The following is an 18,981-nucleotide window of genomic DNA, read 5'->3' on the forward strand; positions in this document are numbered from 1 at the left end:
GTGGGATTCCTCCTAACTCTCCTAAATACCTTCTTATCTAGGGTAGAGAATTGCACGGCAGTTACCTGAGCTTTCCGCATGCTAGGCTCAGCGGCATTAATATGCTGGCAGTGATTAATTACCGCAGCCCGGTGATGTGATTGTGCGCTTGAGCAATTGGATTAGACGCAGCTGGACGGAGACTTCACTTTCACTGGTTCTTGCTGAAGCAGTGGTGTAATCGGCCCCGGAGGAACTGGGATTTCTAGGGCAGCCACGTTCCTGCTGCCGGAACTCTTCCCCTGACCCAACGCTTTTGATTCTGCGGTGGGCAGAAGGAAAGATCTCTGGGAAGATTTGTGGCTGTGGGTAGCTACTGGGTCCTGCTCTCAGTCCTTCCGTTCAGCCCCATCTTCTGTCTGCACTGTTCTGCTTTCCTGAATAACGAAGGTAGAGCACGTCCTTAACATGTCAGCGGGCCTTGTAGCTGCACGGAGAAGGAGCAAGCTCCAGCGTTGTCTTGACAAGTCAGCATCATATCAAGCGCAGCATCATATCAACATAACTTCACCAAGTGGGCCCAGTTCCGTGTCTCTGAGATGGGGGTTTGGCACTGGAGATCAGGCATCAGCACTGGCACGTGCACCGAGCGCTAGGGCTGAAGCAGATGTTGATACTGACTTTGATGTCTCATCCAATGCTCTGGAGGCTCAAAGTCGAGACCAAAAGAGCTCTCACTGAAGCAGGAGGATAAAGAGAAAGTCGGTTCTTTCAGAAGATCAGATGCAACGAAACATCCTGAAATTCAGGACTAACCTGAACCTCTGTGTTTGTTCTGCAGAACTGTGCAGTACAGATCCTGCTGGAAGAAGGTGCACCGTGCCATGTAGAGAAGCTGGGGTGGTCTCGCCTTTATGTGTAACTTGAAAGTGCCATCTAAGCCAGTTGGCCCTATGGCCTGATGCTTCCCAGAGATCAGCAGACGGCCACTGCAGAATGCCATCTGTGTTTGGGCTTTGGCCCTGTTTTGAGCTTGTGTGAAGTGTTGAAATCTTTGCCGTGCCACTCGCTGTTTGCGGACGATGATCCAGAACTCTGACTTCTTCCACATGCTACTGGGAGGTTGTCTAAAGTCAGTCTGCATTTTGCCCGTGGTAGTACTATACGAAATGGTTTGGGCTTTTGGACTTTACAGAGGCACCACGCAGGTCCCCAGTGGCTGTTCCACCCCCGCTGCAGGTACGGTTTGCTCTGTTCTGCAGCGGCATCGAGACCTGCAGGGCTGGTGGCCGGCAGACTTGCTGAGCAGGACTGTTGGTTTTTTGGTAGAGGACAAAAAAGCGTTCTGCCTTGAAGCAATAGTCCACGTGGACCTCAGCACTGCACGGCAGTACCTTGTTCCAGCTATCTGTAGAGCTGTACCACCCTGCCTTTCCTCCTTAGCACACAGTGTGAGAGGCTGGCACCAGTTCAGCTTCTGTCCATTGTTTGTTGAGGTGGAGCTGTGTTGAGAGATTATTTTTTTTTTTTTTTTTGGTGGTGCAAGTTTGTTCTCAGCTCTTCTGTTTTTTTTTCCCTTTGTTATCAGCTACTGTATTTCTCCTATACCTCCTGTGTGCTCTGCTTCCATACGCAGGGACTGTTCTTCTGTAGTTCCCCTGAAGTGAAATTCTGAATTCGTGCGACCTGCGAGCATCACGTGAGATCTTCATGGCCAGTGCGTGAGTTGCTTGGCTGAGAGGCGCGTATCAGACGGGCAGCATTTGTTGCCTGCTCTGATAATTGTTTCCGAAATCGGTGATGACTTCATCTTCCTCTCCTGCTCGCCACAGATATCAAGAACCAACTCCTTTCTGCCCAAATTCTCTTCTCCATCCAACAAAGAACGCCCAAGGCCAGATCACGTAATTTGGCTGAGCAACACAGAGCTGTGCCACGCTCGTACATGAGCTCCGCTGCAGCTGTGACATGGTGCCGAACCTCTCCGGGCATCTTTACAGCTCTCTGTGGTTGTACGCCGGGTGTCTGTCTGGTTGTCTGTGGCGTTTCTCCTCTGGTGAGGTATGGAGGCTCAGCACAGCTGTGAGAGGCAGCCATGTTTCCATGCTGATAGCATCTCGGCCCCACAGCAGCTCCCGGGTTCTGCTGCTGCCACATTCCTCCCGCAGCTCCCGGCGTGTCTCTGATCTTGCCTGTACTTGCTGTGCAGGTTGGTTTCTAGTCCATCATGCAGCAGGACTTTCCAACAAGCAGGCTTCAGGAGAAGTAGCTCAGACAAGGTGTCATCACTGCAGTGTCCGTACCCCAGACTCTGTGGAGGCTGAAGGTGGTGGTTCCTCTCTCTGCTTATTTAAGACACTGTGCAGAGATGAGAGTCCCCCAATTTCGTGCTGTGATGATGAGTGGCCTCCTCAGGACCTCTTGCAGAAGGCTGCTTGCTCCATCTCTGCTCCATCTCTGTAGCTCATTCACAGCCTGTTGGGTATTCTCCACCAGACATCTACTGTGGTAGCCATCGACTTGCTGAGGTGACTGTAGGTTCTTCTACAATCCATTGGTGTGTGTCGAATCCTCTTCTGACCACACAGGGAGCTGGTAGATGTGCCCTGTAGGAAGTGTGGCGTGTCCTTATCCATGGAGCCATGTCATCTTTTGTGATGATAACCTCTAGAGAAGAAGCTTAGGCATCTCACTCCAGGTGAAGACCACCATGTGCTCAGTTGCCTTTGGGAAGAGCCTGACCTTCGCTTCCCTGTTGTTTTCCCTGGCGTATTCATGTCCCAGTTGGTTCAGGCAGTCAGAAGGACAAAGGACAGTGAAGAAATGGGCTTTCTTCTGGTGCTGGCGTCTCACGCCAACCATCCTCCCATCTCTCTTGTGGTTTCCAGCAATGTTATTCTGCCTCCGCTGTCGCTTGCCTTTCACTCGAGACAGGTTTTCCGCAACTGACAGCGGTCAGATCAGATATCTGCCTCGTCGATGCTGTAGCCGGAGGTTATTGCATTCGGCTCATAATTTCTGCTGCCCGCGGCCCTCTCTGCTGGCTGCGACTGTGCTCACTGGGTCCGCTGCCTTGGGATGGGAGATGTCAGCCCCTCTGCGTGAGTGTGAAAACACCCATCGAGGGGTGAGGGTGTGCTAGTCCTTGCACGCTACCTCTCAGCTTCCCTGGAGTGAAGGTTTTAGGGTGAGCAACCAAATCTTCTCTCTTCTATTATTCTATTATAACGCAGCTGGAACGGGCTCAAATAAATCGGAGGCCATGCTCAGAGGACCAGGAGCCAGTGGTTAGAAGCCGGGCTGGGTTTGCTCTGGGAATTTGGAGCCGCTTCTCTCTCAGCCTGGAAAAAAGGAGTTGGCTCAAGACACGCGAGTGCCTGACCCGAGGGACCCAAGTCCCGGGGGACTGAGCGACACCCGTGTGGGGCGTGCTTGGTCCATGGTGCCAAGCCACCCAGGTGGCTCTGTCCTCTTCTGTGAACCCACTTGCTCTCCTGCAGACAGGCTGTGAAGAGGAACACGGGGGTGCGTACAGATCTGTGACTCCTGGACGCCATGGCTGAACACGGTCTGGAGGGAGAAGCAGCTCGGGAAGAGAAGGAAATGATGCACCAGAGAAACAGAGGAGGGAGAGCAGAGCAGTGATCCAGGGGACCAGAGGGAGGGTGAGGATGGGCAGGAACCAAATGAAAGAAGAAAACAGCAAAGTGAGGGAGAGCTGGAGATGTTTCTTGGCAGTGTGGGGACGGGTGAGCTGTGCAAGCAGCAGGGAGCTGGACGGCGGGTAGCAGCGTGTGCATAGCTTACTCCGGTGTGATTTTTGGGGTGCATATTGCTGGTCCCAAAATGTCTAAACGTGCTGGCTAATGCCAAAAGCTGGAACTGAGAGGGGGCCTGGCTCATGGGTCAGAGGAGCAGAAGCATCTGTTGTGCATCACACTGTCGAGATGGCAGCTTTGGAGTACCAGAGGGTTTTTGGGGTCTTTGTATAGGGTAACTGGTGTTTGAAACCACTGATGCCCCAGCCTGATTTCAGCTTGCCTCAGAAAGTCAGCTACTACTGCTATGCTCTCTCGGCTTTGGTTGTATCTGCCCAGGTACCGTCTCCCTTCTTGTGGCTATCTCAGGATGCTGTGGCTCCAGAGCAGCAAAAACGTGGTGGTGTGCATGGAAAACCTGGAGGATCTTGTTTCTCTAGAGATGCTGTACGTCAGAAGAGGAGCTGAAAAGCTCTTGCTCTCTTTAATGGTAGTGGTAACTCTTGGAGTTAAATCACAAAAGCTGAAACAACGAGGCTAGCGTGGCAGGGAGCCCTCTGTCCCTTGCAAGGAGGCCTGTGTGCATTAGCTGGCTGGCTTGGATATTGTAATTAATGTGCTGATTGGGTTTCCTCTGTTTAATCAGGTTCCCAGGACTCCTAGGATGAGGCTGCTGTGAAGGACTGGTGGATCCTCTGCCTGCCCTGCGGTGCCTGCAGATTCCCTGCGGTCCCCTTTCCGGCTGGAGCACTGTTGCCGAGGCCGCCGGGAAGAATGACTGTTGGATGCCTTCTGCAGCCCCCTTTCCTGGGGAGGACTTGGCTCCCCGTGCTGCTGCTGGCGGCCTCTGCTCACTGCCACTGGCCCAGCGAGCCAGCAGAAGTGGTTCGGGACTGGGAAAACCAGCTGGAGGCCTCCATGCACTCCATACTCTCGGACCTCCGGGAGACTGTGCCGGCCGTGGTGGGCATACCGGACAGCTCTGCTGTGGTGGGACGCTTCTTCAGAGTCTCCATCCCCACGGATTTAATTGCTTCCAATGGAGAAATCGTCCAGGTGAGAAATGCCGTTCCCTGAGGCTCATTTTCCGTTGTATTCTTGCAGGAGTCAAGCTAGTCGCTCCACTAATAGGCTGGGTCACGAGGGTGCTGTGAAGCAGCCTTAAGGTTTTGTAGGACTATGGGAGAAGTATTTAAAAAAAAAATAAATAAATAAATAATGAAAGTCCTCACCTCATTACAAAGTTCCCTCTAATAATGAAGAGAGGAAACTTCTCTCCTCGGGGATGACTGATCAGGTTTGTTGGCTGTATTTAAACTGTGAGATACTCGGCCCCTGGAACGATGGGCACATTCATAAGGAGATGTTGTCTCGGGATCTGGGGAGCCACAGATTCCCTGGGGACTGCTGCTCTGACGCTCGGGGAGTTTGCTTCACTGTGGTAACAAAACATTGCTAGACAAATAGACCTTGTTCTGCCAGCGGGGCTCTGGGCTGCCTTTGACACAGTCTCTCCTGACCTCGTCCCAAAGTCCTCTTGGGAAAGATGGGAGCCTTTCTCTTTATCTGAGTTACCCTCATGCCGCTGGCACTGCAGATACCTGAAAACTGAGTCGAGGAATTGGTCCTGAGGGCAAGAAAGCGTCAAAATAGCCCAGAGGAGGGTAGGCACACTGCCGAACACATACGTGCTCATCTTTAGCCTTTTCCTGGAAGGGTGCTGAGAAGTTGTCTTCTCAGCATCTGCTTGCCTACATCACGTGGAGTTCAGAAAATTCTGCTCTTAAAAAAGAGAATTACCTTCCAGTCTCAGGAAATTTTTTTTTTCAAAGAGCAAAATTGAAAAATAGTTTTAAAAATCCATTTTTAGAAAACATTATAAAAAGGCAACCTTCTGGTGTGTCTCAGAAGATCAGAGACGGGAAGCAAGTTGGGAGAAAGTCTGACATCTCGGCTTCTCCCTGAAGGCAGGTTTGTTTCAGCTCTGCGTACTGTCACGCAATTATCTTGATCCAGATACGTGATCTCGGTGGCTCCAGCGAGGGTGCTGGGACCATGATGTGCCAGTGGTAGGCAGAAAATCTGAAGAATGCATCTGTTCTCGACAGACGGTCAGCTGGGGAGGAGGAAAGCGGTGGGTGAGCCCCCAGCTAGAGGAGCTGGAGAAGGGGACGGACTGGTTTCAGAGCAAAGGCTGGGACATCTAACTGCCTCTGCGGCCGAGGAGATGGGCTCGGACGGGAGGCGGTGGTGCCTGCCCTGCTTTAAGCCCGGTTTCTGAACGCGGGGCACCTGTATAGCACCGGGCTGCAAGAGTCCAGACAGGTGTGGTGAGCCCAAGATCTTGTGTTACGGAAATGATAACTTTGGTTTGGGATTTTGCATCGGAATGGCTTGTTCTGGTGTTGTCTAATAGCTACTTTGATGGCAGGAGTAATTTTCAGTGTTTGTATAACACCGCAGCTTCCTCTGCCTCCTCTTCGTGGCACAGAAGTCATCTGTGATAGCCCCAGTAGCTGCAGGAAAGTCCTGACTGAGTATTTCCCCCCCCACCTGATAGCTTCAAACAATACCTCCGCTGCTTTGGTGTTGAGGCGCCTTTGCTACCACCGACAGATGCCTGAAGAGCCACAAACGGACTGTGCTGGAGCAGGACCCAACAGTTGCCGGTCGTGTTTAGTTCAACAAACTCTGGGAGCGATTTTCACGCTTGTCCCTGGGCTTGCCCGGGTGCGTGTTGCATCTGTTCACCTTGAAATTGATTTTAAGAGTGAGGCAGGCTCTAGGGCACCGTTAGCAGCCCTGCTTAGCTGGCGTATCTGGAAGGTCTCTCTCTCTTGCGGGGAACGCGTCTCGGCAGCTGAACACAGCCGACCTTTGCTACAGGGATTTGATTCCTGGCTGGTGAGGACTGCGTAGGCAATTTTGGAGCACTGGGGTGCATTTTTGTTTGAGCAGAAAGTTTCAGGGCGAGTTGCTCTGGTCTCTTTCTCAGGCTGCCTTGCATTTCTCAGCCAGATCAGTAAAAGCATAGTATTTCTGGATCTTGCTGATCGGTGTACTTAAACCCTAATAAGAAAGAATAAGGGCGGTGCCTTTTGAGATGAAGCAGTGGGTTGGAGTTTACAATGAGATGTGGTCGCCTATACTCGGTCCCCTTCAATTTTGAAGAAATTTGTGATAATTTCATATTTAAAAAAAAAAAAAAAAGCTGACAGTTGATGTCCCCAAACTCCCAGGAGCCTCCCATCTGGAGTCTGAAGAAGGTGTGATTGCTTCATTTCTAGATAATTCCCGCTGATTATTTCTAGGCTCAGTTTGTATTGCGGTGGGAATCGCCTTGAAGCTGCTTTTCAGCTCCTTTCCCTGCTTGTTAGCAGATTCCAGCCGGCTGTAGACAAAATACTTTTCTCAGCAAACTTGGTTGTGGGATGGAAACAACGCCAGGCATCTGCAGCGTGGCGGAGGAGTGCCTCGCAGGCACGCACTCCTGCACAGATATGTGGGCTCTGTGCGTAATCAGGTATGTGCTCCTGGAAGCAGTCGCCGGTGTTCCCCTGCCACCCCCAAGCTGCTGGAGAACAGGTGAGATTATTTTTTTTTACGGTGAAGTACAAAAGCAAGTTTATTCTAATGTGCTCAGGGAGCTTGTCAAGCTGCAAAAGCTGAGAAAAGAAGTTTAAAAAAAAAAAAAAAAAAAGACAAAACCCAACTACCTTGTGCCTTTATTTGAGTCTCTCTTCTGCGTTGCTCAGAGCCAGCTGCCAGCAGGGCTTCGTGGCCGTCGTAACTCAGCGCTGGCAATTAGGAGCCTCCTTCCCCTGTGCCATGGTCGGGCTATTCCTGCACACGTCCTTTGAAGGGCGGCTGCAGCTTGAGGGTATTTCAGCTGTTGAATTTGGTGGGGGTTCAGCGCAGATGCTGTCCTGTAGCTTCCTCACTACAGCGAGGCTCCTCGCTGCAAGATTGCTCTCCTGCTCTCTGTAAGGTGTCTTGGACGTGAAAGCTCTTTACTGCGCTCTCCCACAAAGGGTTAACAGCTTGCAGCCCTTCCTGCCGCATTTGACACTAAAACCTTGGCGTTTTTACAAGAGCTGGGTTAAAACATCCGATCTCCCTGATATCGTACAACCCCTTTGCTGTGCAGATGGGTGGTGGGAGGCTGTGCAGGTTCCCACCAGCTCCTGGCAGATGCAGGATCAGATGCAGATCCTGGAGCGGGATGGGAACTGGTGCTGGTACCCTCACCACGATCAGTCGTCGTTGGCCTGATGATCCCCTTACCCTGGTTCCACCAAAGACCGTGTGGAGTCTGACCCATTACCTCTCAGCTGTGTCCTGTTGTTGAAGAACAGATCACGCTCAGGCCGAAGACCAGGTGGATTTCCTGTTCCTGCGGCTTCCATTTGAAGCTGCTCCAGAATTTGGCTGCTCTGATTAAAAATGCAGCTTCTATCCTAAATTTAGAGATGGCTAGAAATATTTGTATGTGCTGCCCTTTGGCTTAAATCAATTCTACCTTCATAATATTTACTTCCTTTATGTATTTATAAGTGACAGGCATATTCCCCGTCTTGATTTTATTAGGTTAAGCAAGCCAACTTCTTTAGTGTTTTTCATAAAATAAGCTTTCTTTTCCTCTCCTCATCTTTGCAGCTGTCTTCTGCACCTCTTCCAGCTTGAGTTTATTTTTCTTATGTTTGCATGACCACAGCTATACAAAATACTCTAGATGAAATTCTACCAGAGCCTCATATAAAGGCATCAAATTTTCTTTTTCTCTTCTATAAATAACCTTGTTTGATATATCCTACAATTGTTTGCGTTTCCATGTCTGCCTTACTTTGGATCACACATCTTGCCATCAGCTGAAATATCCGGGTCTGTAGGTTTTTTTTTCCTGCTTCCCGTTGTTGAGGTCCCAGCAGAGGACAGACATTAACCGAGGTGCGCGATCGTTGATTTTTGCAGTGCCGATCTTGGTCTCCGTGAGGTCTGCTAGTGATGTCTCTAAGATTGTCCCGTTTTTCTTGTATCAAAACCTAAGCCTGTCATCGCTGTCCGGGTGATGACACAAATAATCACGGTGAGGACAGTGGCGCTAACACTGATAGCACCTTTGCATTTGGGATGGTGGCTGTCGCAGTAAGCGTGGCTCATCCCACCAGTGGTGATACCCTGCCACAATTTGGGAGAGCTGGCACTGGGCTTGGCCCATGAAAAAAAAAACCGTGCAAAGGTGTGTATTTATGTGGCGATTACTTCCATGCTGCGCGCAGGACGTTGATCTGAGTTGGTGCAGAAACTCGTTGAAAGCATCTGGCGTCTCTAGAAGTCTGCGAGGAGGGCTTTGTGACACCGAGCTGTGGGCCAGAGGCTGCAGCGGCGTTTCTCTCAGCTGGCTGCAGTGAACGGGAGATGCCGGGGCTGCAAACGCCTCTCCAGAAACACCAGGCGCTGCACTTGGGTCGGAACATTAAATCCAGTCACTAACTGGCGTCGCTGTGGCAATACCTGCGATGGGATATCCCAATATCCATTGGGATTCAGGGATAAATCCAGTTCCCTCCAGTTAATACCAGTGTACCCACAAGGTATTTGAGCCCTTGCACAGTCCAAGATCCTAAATGCATATGCCTACAGTATGTAAAGGCATGCAATTCAATGACTTTTTGTTATAAGGTGGGTTTATAAAGCATGCTGGAAGGAGAGAAACTCCTGGTGCGCGCTGCTTCCCACGGCACATCCCTGCGCGAGCACGTGGTTTGTTGTGTCTTCCTTGGAGACACGTAAAGCTGCTGACCTGCCTTCATCCTGGGAGCGTTAGGTATGGGATGGATCCCACGGAGCAGATCTGCTCAGGTTGGTTAGCCGCGGCCAAGGAGGAGTTCTCAGGTGAGCACAGCTAAGTCTTAACCATTCTCAGCTGTTTTGTGGCTCTGGACTATTTTTGGTTTTGAAGGGCACGGTCTCACCAGGGCTTTGTCGGGAAGATGGATGAAATGTCTAGTGGGGGCCACAGGAAGCCATTGCTGGATGCAAACATAGCTGGTGGCAACGTGATCAGAACAACCGTGTTAACTCACGTAGCTGATTTACGGGGTGCAACTATGCAGTGGGGTTGTGGGGTTATCGGAGCGTTGGATGTTAATTTGGGCCAAAAGCAGTCACGCTCTCCAAGCAGGAGCCTGTTTTTTTCCAATGGTTGTTCTATTTGCTGTCTGCTGAAGTGGCTTTTATTGAACAGCTTTACTCTCATCAGACTTCAGGGACCCTGTTTTATACACAGGATCTGAGGAGATGGGGTCACAGGCGTGCTGACGTGGAGTCCCCGCGGCCGGGGCTGTGCCGCGCGCCTCAGCCCTGCTCGGACCCTGAAGCAAAGGGCTTGGATGTTGGCAACCAGCCCTGCAGTGCCAGGGCACGCTCAGTTTCTGGGAAGAAAAACAAGAAATACCGATTTATTTTTTTTATTATTCTTTTTTCAAATTAGTTTTTTTTCTCTTGTAATGATCCTTATTTCAAAGAGTTTAACTGAACCTGAGTTTTATTAAAGTGGCATTTCTCAAAGGAGGTAGACAAGCAAAGAGCGCTCCTGAGGGTCTCTGGGATGACGTTGAAGATCTTGAGAAGCTCTCAGCGTCAAAGCATTTGGGCTTCACCTCCTCCCTGGGGTCCCCGGTTTTCTTGGACTTTGACTAAGCAGGAGGTGTAGCACCAGCCGCTGTTTATGGGTCAGCGCGTGGGGATAGATGGCAGCGTCTGGAACAGGTCCAGGCAAAGGACTTCTCTGCGTGGCTGCCATGCTGCGATCTTGGCGATAAGATGAGCTGATAAGATTTCTGCTCAGGGGGGCGAGGGGGCTGCTTATCTTTTTCCTGCAGCGAGACCGAGTCGGGGAATTTTGGCATTTTCAGTGCGTGCTTAGTAACAAGCTCTGAATTTGGAGGAGTGGAAAATGTGACTCAATCTAATTATAAACTAGCTTTTTTTCAGGCGGGCTGGGGAAGTTCCTTGTTTTGTCCTGCTCTTTTTAGGGGTTGTTGCCCTGAGCATCCGGGGAGACGGAAGAATGCGACGGGAAGGAGAATCCTGCGAAGGAGCCGACCTGAGATTGCGGGATCTGGCTCGCCTTTCCTTGCCGCGCTCTTGAGTGCCAGCTTTCCAGCAATCTGCTGATGGCAGGAATAAATTGCCGGGGCTGGTTAGCTGCGCGGTGGCGGCGGCGGCAGCGCTTAAACCCCCAGCGCTTGGCATCCCTGCTGTGTGGTATTTTTGCTTCCCTTTGGCCTTTCACTTACAAAAAAAAAAAAGTCACACTGAAAGAAGAGCCCGGCTGAACTTTTTATTTTTCTGTTTTAAGCTGTTTGAGGCTTTTCCTGCCCCGCGCTCGCCTCCCCGAACAAGGGAGAAAGCGGGGTGTGGGCAGCCCGTGCTGACCCCAGCCCTGGCGCGGGCGGGCTGCGCCTTCCCCCTCCAACAATAAGGCTAAACAAATCCTTCCAAGCTGCTCGCATGGACCGATGAAAGGAGGATTTCTTGGGACACTCAATGTTTTGTAGTGACCTCCCAGTGAAACAGCTGTTGTGTTCCCTTGCCCAGGGAGAGTGGGACGCTGAATAGTGCCCTTATAGCAAACACAGAGGCGCATCTGGAAAAGAAGCCGTCATGGTAGGAGTATGCGAGGATGGCATGAGCTGGGCGTAGCCGCTCGCCCTGCGCCCTTGCGAAGCCATTTTACTGAAGTCGGTGAGACAAAGCACCGCTCTCGGGGCAGGCTGCGGCCATGCAGCACGGCACAGCCCCGCGCCGGCATCCCCAAAGGAGGGGGAGTTGCTTGCCGCGCGTGAGGCTTCGCCTGCCCGCTCCGTGGCTGGGAAGTGTGTATGAGCAGCAGACACGTAAACTTCTTGTTTGGGTTTTCACGTGCGTGTGTAAAAATAGAGCAGCTCCTTCAAGTGGCTTTGCTGCCTGATCCTTTGGGGACTGAAGTTTTGAACTTGAAGTCTGGGCCAGGACCTGTGACACAGCCTCTGCAGCCTTGCTGTCCCTGAGCTCTGCTTTCTGAGCTGAAAGGTTTCTTGTTTTTTTTTTTTTTCTAAGGCAACAGCTTCAGTCTAGGGAGACGTGCAGGAAGAGCATTTGCAGGGTTTTGGCTGGGAGCAGCCAAAACGTGGGGTTAGTTTAACTGTCCTGACCTACCCTGTGCACAAAGGCAGCGCCAATTACCGGCTGTTCCCATATAGCTTTCGGTCTCTGAACAGAGGTGGTGAGCTCCTGCTGGTAATGAAGACTCAGGGTCACCGAGGCTGACGTACTTCTGAGAGCCAGTGAAGTCTCTGGGCTGTTTTTAGACTTCCAGGGGCAGATGCATCTGCGTGAAATGCCCTGGAGCAGCTTGTTTCTGTCCGTGAGTTCCTGCATCTTCCGTCCCAGGCGTGCGGCTGCTCAGAAGAGCGCTGTCTGCTGCAGATACCCAAAAGCTCCGGCAGGTTATCGGCGGTCCCCTCCGCACGGAAGTGCATGTGCTGCAATTCCTCCCTCCTCGCTGTGCCAAGTAAATCCAACTTTCCTTTCTTCAGACTGAGCTTTCTCACAGTGCAGCACTGTGCAGTGGCACCGTTGCTGTGCCCGGCGAGCAGAAGGCTTCGAGAGGTGCCCATCCTCCTTTCACCACTGTTTTCCGGGCCTTGTGTTTCTTGGCAAGACCTGTCTCTAATGTCCTGGTTAGCAGTTCTGCTGTATTTGAGGAAAGGAAGGGAGAGAGATGTAAGATTGCAGGCTCCTTCTCCAATCATCTCCTGGTTGCATACAGGCAAGCCTCCCTGTCAGGGCTGTTCCTTGGGGCCAAAGAGAAGTGGCTGTTGTGGTCTGAGGGTTGTCCAGCTCCTGCCTTGAGCCATCGTGTTCCCCAACGCAATGCAGCTGCTGCTGCAGGACCTGCCCCGGGTAGTGGTGCCCGGACGGTTTTTCCACGTGTACACCCCACGCCTGCGGTCGCTGGCTCCATCTTCATGTTGGTGAAGAAGAGGAACACATCTGATGGACCCACGGGCAGAGCCTGCCTTCCAAAAGGACTTGATCCTCTGACCGGGAGCCTGCAGCCCATGTTCTCATCCTTTCTCTTGGCTCCAGGTTGGCTGTGCCAGCTCTACAAATCATAGAATGGTTTAGGTTGGAAGGGACCTTGAAGATCATCTCGTTCCAACCCCCCTGCCCTGGGCAGGGACACCTCCCACCAGCCCAGGTTGCTCCAAGCCCCGTCCAACCTGGCCTTGAACACCTCCAGGGATGGGGCAGCCACAGCATCTCTGGGCAACCTGTTCCAGTGCCTCACCACCCTTAAAGTGAAAAATTTCTTCCTAATATTTAATCTAAATCTACCTTCTTCCAGTTTAAAGCCATTCCCCCTTGTCTTATCACTACAGGCCCTTGTAAAAAGTCCCTCCCCAGCTCTCCTGTAGGCCCCCTTTAGGGACTGAAAGGCCGCAATAAGGTCTCCCTGGAACCTTCTCCAGGGAGGGAAACTGCAGTGCCAGCGGTTCCAGCAGCACTGGAGCACGTGTGAAACCCATGTCTCTACCACCACTTGTTTGGCCCATGCGGGACAAGGCAGCCCAAAAATCTGCCTGCCCACACGTCTGGTTTGGGGCTGAGATCGCCTGTTGCTTCTGCTGCCGCATTAGCAGGGGGTTAAGATGAAGCTTGGGCTTAGGCAAACAGCTTAGGTCTGCCTCTTTCTCTGCAGCTATATTTGCATTTGAATTGTCTTTCTTTCCAGTTTCTTTCCCCTGCCCTGCTGGTTAATTGCTTGCAGAAGCCGGAGGGCTGCAGACTTGGTTTGACACCGGTTGGGTCAGATGGCTCCAGCACAGTTCAGCTTGCCTTCTGTTCAGATGTAGGGAGGGCTCAGCCGGGGTATTTTCCATTATTGGCCATGTGTGATAGGGTAACGCTGAAGGAGCAACCCAGAAGGGGAGACTGTCGTACGGTAAATTGTCACCGGTAATTATACTCCAGATGAAATCGCTGGCACGGGGTCTGTCTCTCCGGAACAGCTGGACACGGAGGAGAAGGGGGCGGTGGGAGATCTGGCAGAGCTGCAGGAGTTATCCATGCTCACCACTGACCAAAAGCAGGCGGGAATTTTTTTAGGATTGATTTTGAAAAGGGCGCAGGAAGGAGAGGAGTCCCTGGCTGCTGCTGCTGCCCCCCCACGGGAAGGAGGTCTGGCAGCAAAGGCTGGGGACATCCCATCATATACCCCCAGGATTTCATCCCGGTGTGCCAAAGGGAGGCCTGTGGCAGGATCCTCCGATACCTGTCTCCTGGCGAAGAACTCGCTGCCTCCTTTTTGGAGAATTTGTCGGGAGGAGAACTAAATTCTTGGAGGATTAGAGGGCACTCTTGCAGGCCAGAATGCGGTTTTCGCCTGAGTTCCCTCAGAGGCAGCAGTTTTCCTCGCTGCTCCTTTGCTTATCTTTGTCTTGTTGGCTACAGGGCTTTAAGATCCAAGTTTAAGAAAACAAATCAAACCGAGCTATCTTCTTTCATGAGCTGACTGCTCTCGGCTGGCCTAAAAATAACAGGCCGTGTATATCTGAAAGGACTTTGTGAACAAGGTCTTCAAAACCAGCCAGACCACTGTATGTATTTAAAACATGGCTACGTGTTTTTAATGGTCTTCAATACACTGCCGGGCCTGTGTAATCTTTAGCCGATAAGCATTCATTTACAATTATCTCAAATAATTGGAAAACAAAGAGAGCCTTTTTTTTTTTTTGAGCAACGGAAGAGTTATTTTTGAAACCAGACCCCTGGAGGGGAATGGCAGGGCTTAAGGCTGATATTTATTGCGTACATAGAAAACTGGGAAACTTTTGACATGAAAACCAGCGATCCCAAATCATTAACTATGCATAGCCTTAACAAATACCCTTTGAAGCAATATTTGAAGGAAACATTGGTAGAACAGAGTCCAGGGCTCCCCGCACACGGTTTTACACCACCACAAAACACAGCAGCGACCGGGACAGACCCGCACGGAGGGCTTTGCTGGTCAGCATTCATTTAGGAACAAGTATTTTTATTCAGCCTGATAACCGCTTTGATTAGTTACTCTAATCTTGAGGGACTCTTCCTTTGTCATGCAAACATGGATGAATTCTGCTGCCAGGGCATTCACTGTGTTTAAAGCGGAGCCGTGAGGTCCAACGCTTGTGACTTGTCGCCTTCCCAAAGGTTTCCCAGGGGAGGCACAGGCATCTTCATGGGTTTCACAGGCGTAATACACATAAATTTGATTTTTTTCTTAATCACCTCTTGCACAACCCTTAGAAACAGTCCACATCTCCTGGCAGGTTGAATGCAGCTGAACCAGCTCAGCTCTTTTTAAATCAAGTTTTAAGTGGGTTTATAAATGTTTTGCAGCCGTCGCATCCCTGCTAGAACAAGTTGTCCCAGCAGGTGATTGCCTGGCCTGTTTTTGTTGGGTTTTTTTTTTTTTGGGGGGGGGAGAGCCTAGTTTTCGATGTGAATCTGTCTTGCTGCAATTTCATTTTCTAGCATGGGCCCTTAAGAACGTGAGCCCACGTGTAAACTGTAGAGTAAAAATGGTTTTCCAAGAGGAAATATTCAGCCTGGCTAGTGCCCTTCTCACTGTCCTTTTTGCATGAGAGTTTGGCCATCTTTCCTAAGTGCGTTTGGCTGTCAAACATGTGACTGAAGAGAGACTCACCTTGTGACATGAGATTAAAGGCAAGGCTCGTTGTACATCTCCTCCTCCAGTCCCGTGCGGTGCCCAGGGAGGAGGGGGCAGCAGCAAACCCCGGCTCGCAGGGACGGCTCTGCGTGTGGAGCGTGTGAGCCTGTAATTAAGGGCTTTCGCGGAGTGCATGGAGGGAGAAGATTTGTTCCAAACGTAGCCTGAAATTACGCTTTCGGCCTGCATTTAACCACTCGCTATTAAACTTTTAATTTTTCTTGATTCTGTAAGCCTCAATAACGCTGCGGCTTTGTCCTGGCTCCCGACGTTTCTGTCCCTAACGTGCGCCCAGCCCTGCCCGTCCTCCTCCCCATGGGCAGGTTTGGCACAAGGGGGTAAAGAGTGGCACCATCCAGCTCCTGCTGATGTAGACACTGGATTGCACTGGGCACTGTCCCGCCATCACATTTTTTAGAGAGTGTGATGAAATTACACTTTTTTTTTTTTTTCTTTTTAAAAGAAACACGAGCGCAGCTCAGCCTGGTTCTGGCCTGGCGGGATGACACCCTGCCTTTGTCCTCCCTTGGCAGAAGTGATGCCAAGGAAGGACAATTTGGTCCTTTGTTCCTGTGTGCCCATCTCAGGTGAAGGGCTGGTTTTCCTTTGGGCTAGCTGGGGTAAAAGCAGCTCCTGTTCTTGCTGCCGGGGGGGGTGCACGCAGCCGTAGCGCTGCCAAAACCCCCTGTTTTCTGCCAGACACGTGGGTAGACAGCAAGGCTGAGTAGAAGGATGTTCACATCTCGGCACCTCGGTTTAGGTGGGATGCGTTGGGGTGTAGGGCCTGTGGAGTGGCTTTTTCCATCTGCTAAGGGCAGGAATCTTAATTTCCTGCTCTCTGGCATTGCTGCTGAGGAGTTAACTAAAAGCTGCGCTAACAGCTTTAAACTCTGCTCTATAAACTGTACCCAGCCTGTGTCTCATGATGTGCTCTCCAGCTTGTCCAGGCTGGCCGAAAGCGGGGCTGATCCTTTGCAGAGGAGAGGAATGAGAGGGTGTTGCCCCTACGGTCGTGGCCGAAACCCTCTGCGGCTCTTGCACAAAAGCTATCTCATGCTTTTGGGTCTTACGTTATCCTTACAGAGCTGCACAGCCAGACCCTTCAATGCTCCGAAACCCACAGCGGGGGGCAGTCTGTGAGCCCTGCTGCCCTGTCTTTTGGTGTACCCGGGACTCGTGTTCTGCCCAGCCCTGCAGCACCGGGCATCGCACTTCGTACATCCCAGGGGCTTTCCCCAGCAGGACCAGCCCATCTCTGCACCCACTGCCGGACGTGGGGGCACTCCTGCCAAGCAGGTTTCCTTGCAAAGCTCCTCACCCAGCTTTGTGTTTGGATAAATTATGAAATATGTATGAGCTGTACAGAATTGCAGAGTAACCAAAGCACCCTTTCAGGAGAAGAGCTGGAGCGCAGCTCTGCATTGGACTGCATTAAGCTCAGAGCCTCCACCAGGCTGCTAAATTCATCTCTGTGGGGTCCACAAAGTCTTGTTTCCTTGAGGTGTGGGGGGAGATACCCCGTGGTGAGCTCTGGAAAGCCCTGCCAGGGCAGGTGGCACTGCCACTGCCCCCGGCTGCGGTGCTGCCAGGCCCTGGGGTGGGAGAGGTGGCGGTGAATTCCTGGGGAGGCACTTTCCAACTTTTCCAACTTGACGCGGAAGCTCAAGTTACCCGCCCTGGGGTACCTACGGCCCCAGGGAAATGTCACTGGCAACCTCCCCGAGCGAGCGTGCAGCTCCCCCGTGCCTCGTGATCAGCTGTAGGACAGATAGATGGATGTCAGCTGCTGGGAACAGGGGTTTTGGGGGTTTGCATCCACCCTCAGCTACAGCACAGGGCAGGAGGCAGGAGTCCCCTGGGCTCTGACACGTGCGGCTTTCCCCTGCATGGGGTGGACAGCACCTTGGCGGGGTGTCAGCCGTGCTGGTGACATTTTGGAGAGAACCAGGGTCGTCTTCACATGAGCAAAATGGCCAGGAGAACTGCAGGGTGTGGATCTGGGCTGCCCGGGAAGGGGACCCGAATTTGGAAGGGAAGGGGTGGGCTCAGAAGGGCACAAACGGATAAATTGGGAAGCAGAAGCAGACAGCGAGGTTACTTCTGGCTCGCTCCTCCTCTGGAGCGTATGGAAATGCCATCGTTGCGTACGTTGCCTCTGTGGTTGGGCCACACAGTTTGAAGGGCAGACTTGTGCTCTTGGACTGCGCTTCACTAATCCACACCACGAATCATGGAAAAAAAAAAAAAAACCCACCCAAAAAACGTTGCTGTTGACCTAAACGAGGTAGTAAATAGTGTGTTGGAGTCCTGAGGTGCCTGCAGTCTGGGCCAAAGCTGCCCGTTGCTTCTAGTCTGCAGAAGCAAGTTATTATATGAAAGTGAAATCCTTCATTTTAAGCTAACTCCGAGGAAAAAGCCAGGCTGGTGTGCCGCCCTATGTCCGGCAGCGCCCGTGCGCCGTGTCCCTGCCTGCCAACACTGGCCATTGCCGTGCTGGGGGGACCAGATGTCGGGTTCGCTTTCCTCCTTCGGCCCTGGCTTGCTGTTCCTCTGGCAACGCAGGAGGATGCCGTGTTTTAAGCGGCTGCATAGCTCTTGGGATTTGCTGCTGCTGCTTGTTGAGAGCTGACGTGCTCCGACCAGGCAGGGGACTCTGAGCCATAGTTTTCCAGCTTCTGGCCCCTCCAGCTTCGCCTGGCTGCTGGGGGCAGCGGGACGAAGCTGAAAGTTAACAGGGAAAACATAGCATCTGCTGAGCTGCTGGAGCAATGGGGTTGTCGGTTGTGATCAGGTGAGGAAAGGAACGAGATGGCAGGGACAGGAGAGGACAAAGAAGAATTGGGAAGAGGACGGTTGTTGGAGTGGCCCTGTCATTTCACGTCACCTCACCCTCAGCTTCGTAGCTGTCCCTGTGACTTAAACTCCCCTTCTGCCCTCTGAAAAAATGAACCACTTGTGCTTAGTGGTTGCACAGCGAGTGCTAGAGAGCTGGTGCCTGCAGGCGAGGGACCTTTGCAGGACTTTATGACCTCCCTTGGCTCCTTAAGCCCTTTGGGACCAGTGTACCCCGCAGAGCTCGTCCTTGCCACCATGCAGAGGAGGAGACACGGGCTGCACTGCTCTGGCCAGGATGTTCCTTTCCCAGTTGTTACGCTTTGGATTTTTTTTTCTTTAATCCTTTAAATTAAATGTTATTGCTGCTAGAACCTGTCCTAATGCTGTACTTCTAAAAGCACTTTCTTTTTTCGTTTGGTAGATCTCCGAAGCTGGGAAGGACTCCTTGCCTTCTTGGTTACACTGGAATGCAGAGAGCAGCTCCCTGGAAGGGCTGCCCCTTGACACAGACAAGGGCGTCCACTACATCTCGGTGACCACGCTGCAGCCCTTCCCAAACGGGAGCTACGTGCCACAGACCGCAAATGTCTTCTCCGTTGAGGTCCACCAAGAAGACCACAACGAGCCTCAGTCGGTGCGAGTGGCTGG

General features: G+C 51.8%; 1 protein-coding gene across 1 annotated transcript in view; it reads left to right on the forward strand.

The window, feature by feature from the left end:
• The first annotated feature begins 4,481 nt into the window (after positions 1 to 4,481).
• The window catches only part of DAG1 (dystroglycan 1 (dystrophin-associated glycoprotein 1)), a 16,679-nt gene continuing 2,179 nt past the window's right edge, over positions 4,482 to 18,981 (forward strand). The window contains exons 1-2 of the mRNA XM_009894361.1: positions 4,482 to 4,793; positions 18,755 to 18,981. The exon at positions 18,755 to 18,981 is cut by the window's right edge and continues 2,179 nt beyond it. Coding sequence (XP_009892663.1) covers positions 4,512 to 4,793; positions 18,755 to 18,981 — 509 coding nt within the window. The 5' untranslated portion in view covers positions 4,482 to 4,511. The remainder of the gene's footprint in view (positions 4,794 to 18,754) is intronic.

Source organism: Charadrius vociferus, unplaced genomic scaffold, assembly GCF_000708025.1.
Source record: "Charadrius vociferus isolate BGI_N301 unplaced genomic scaffold, ASM70802v2 scaffold1171, whole genome shotgun sequence".
Taxonomy (NCBI): domain Eukaryota; kingdom Metazoa; phylum Chordata; class Aves; order Charadriiformes; family Charadriidae; genus Charadrius; species Charadrius vociferus.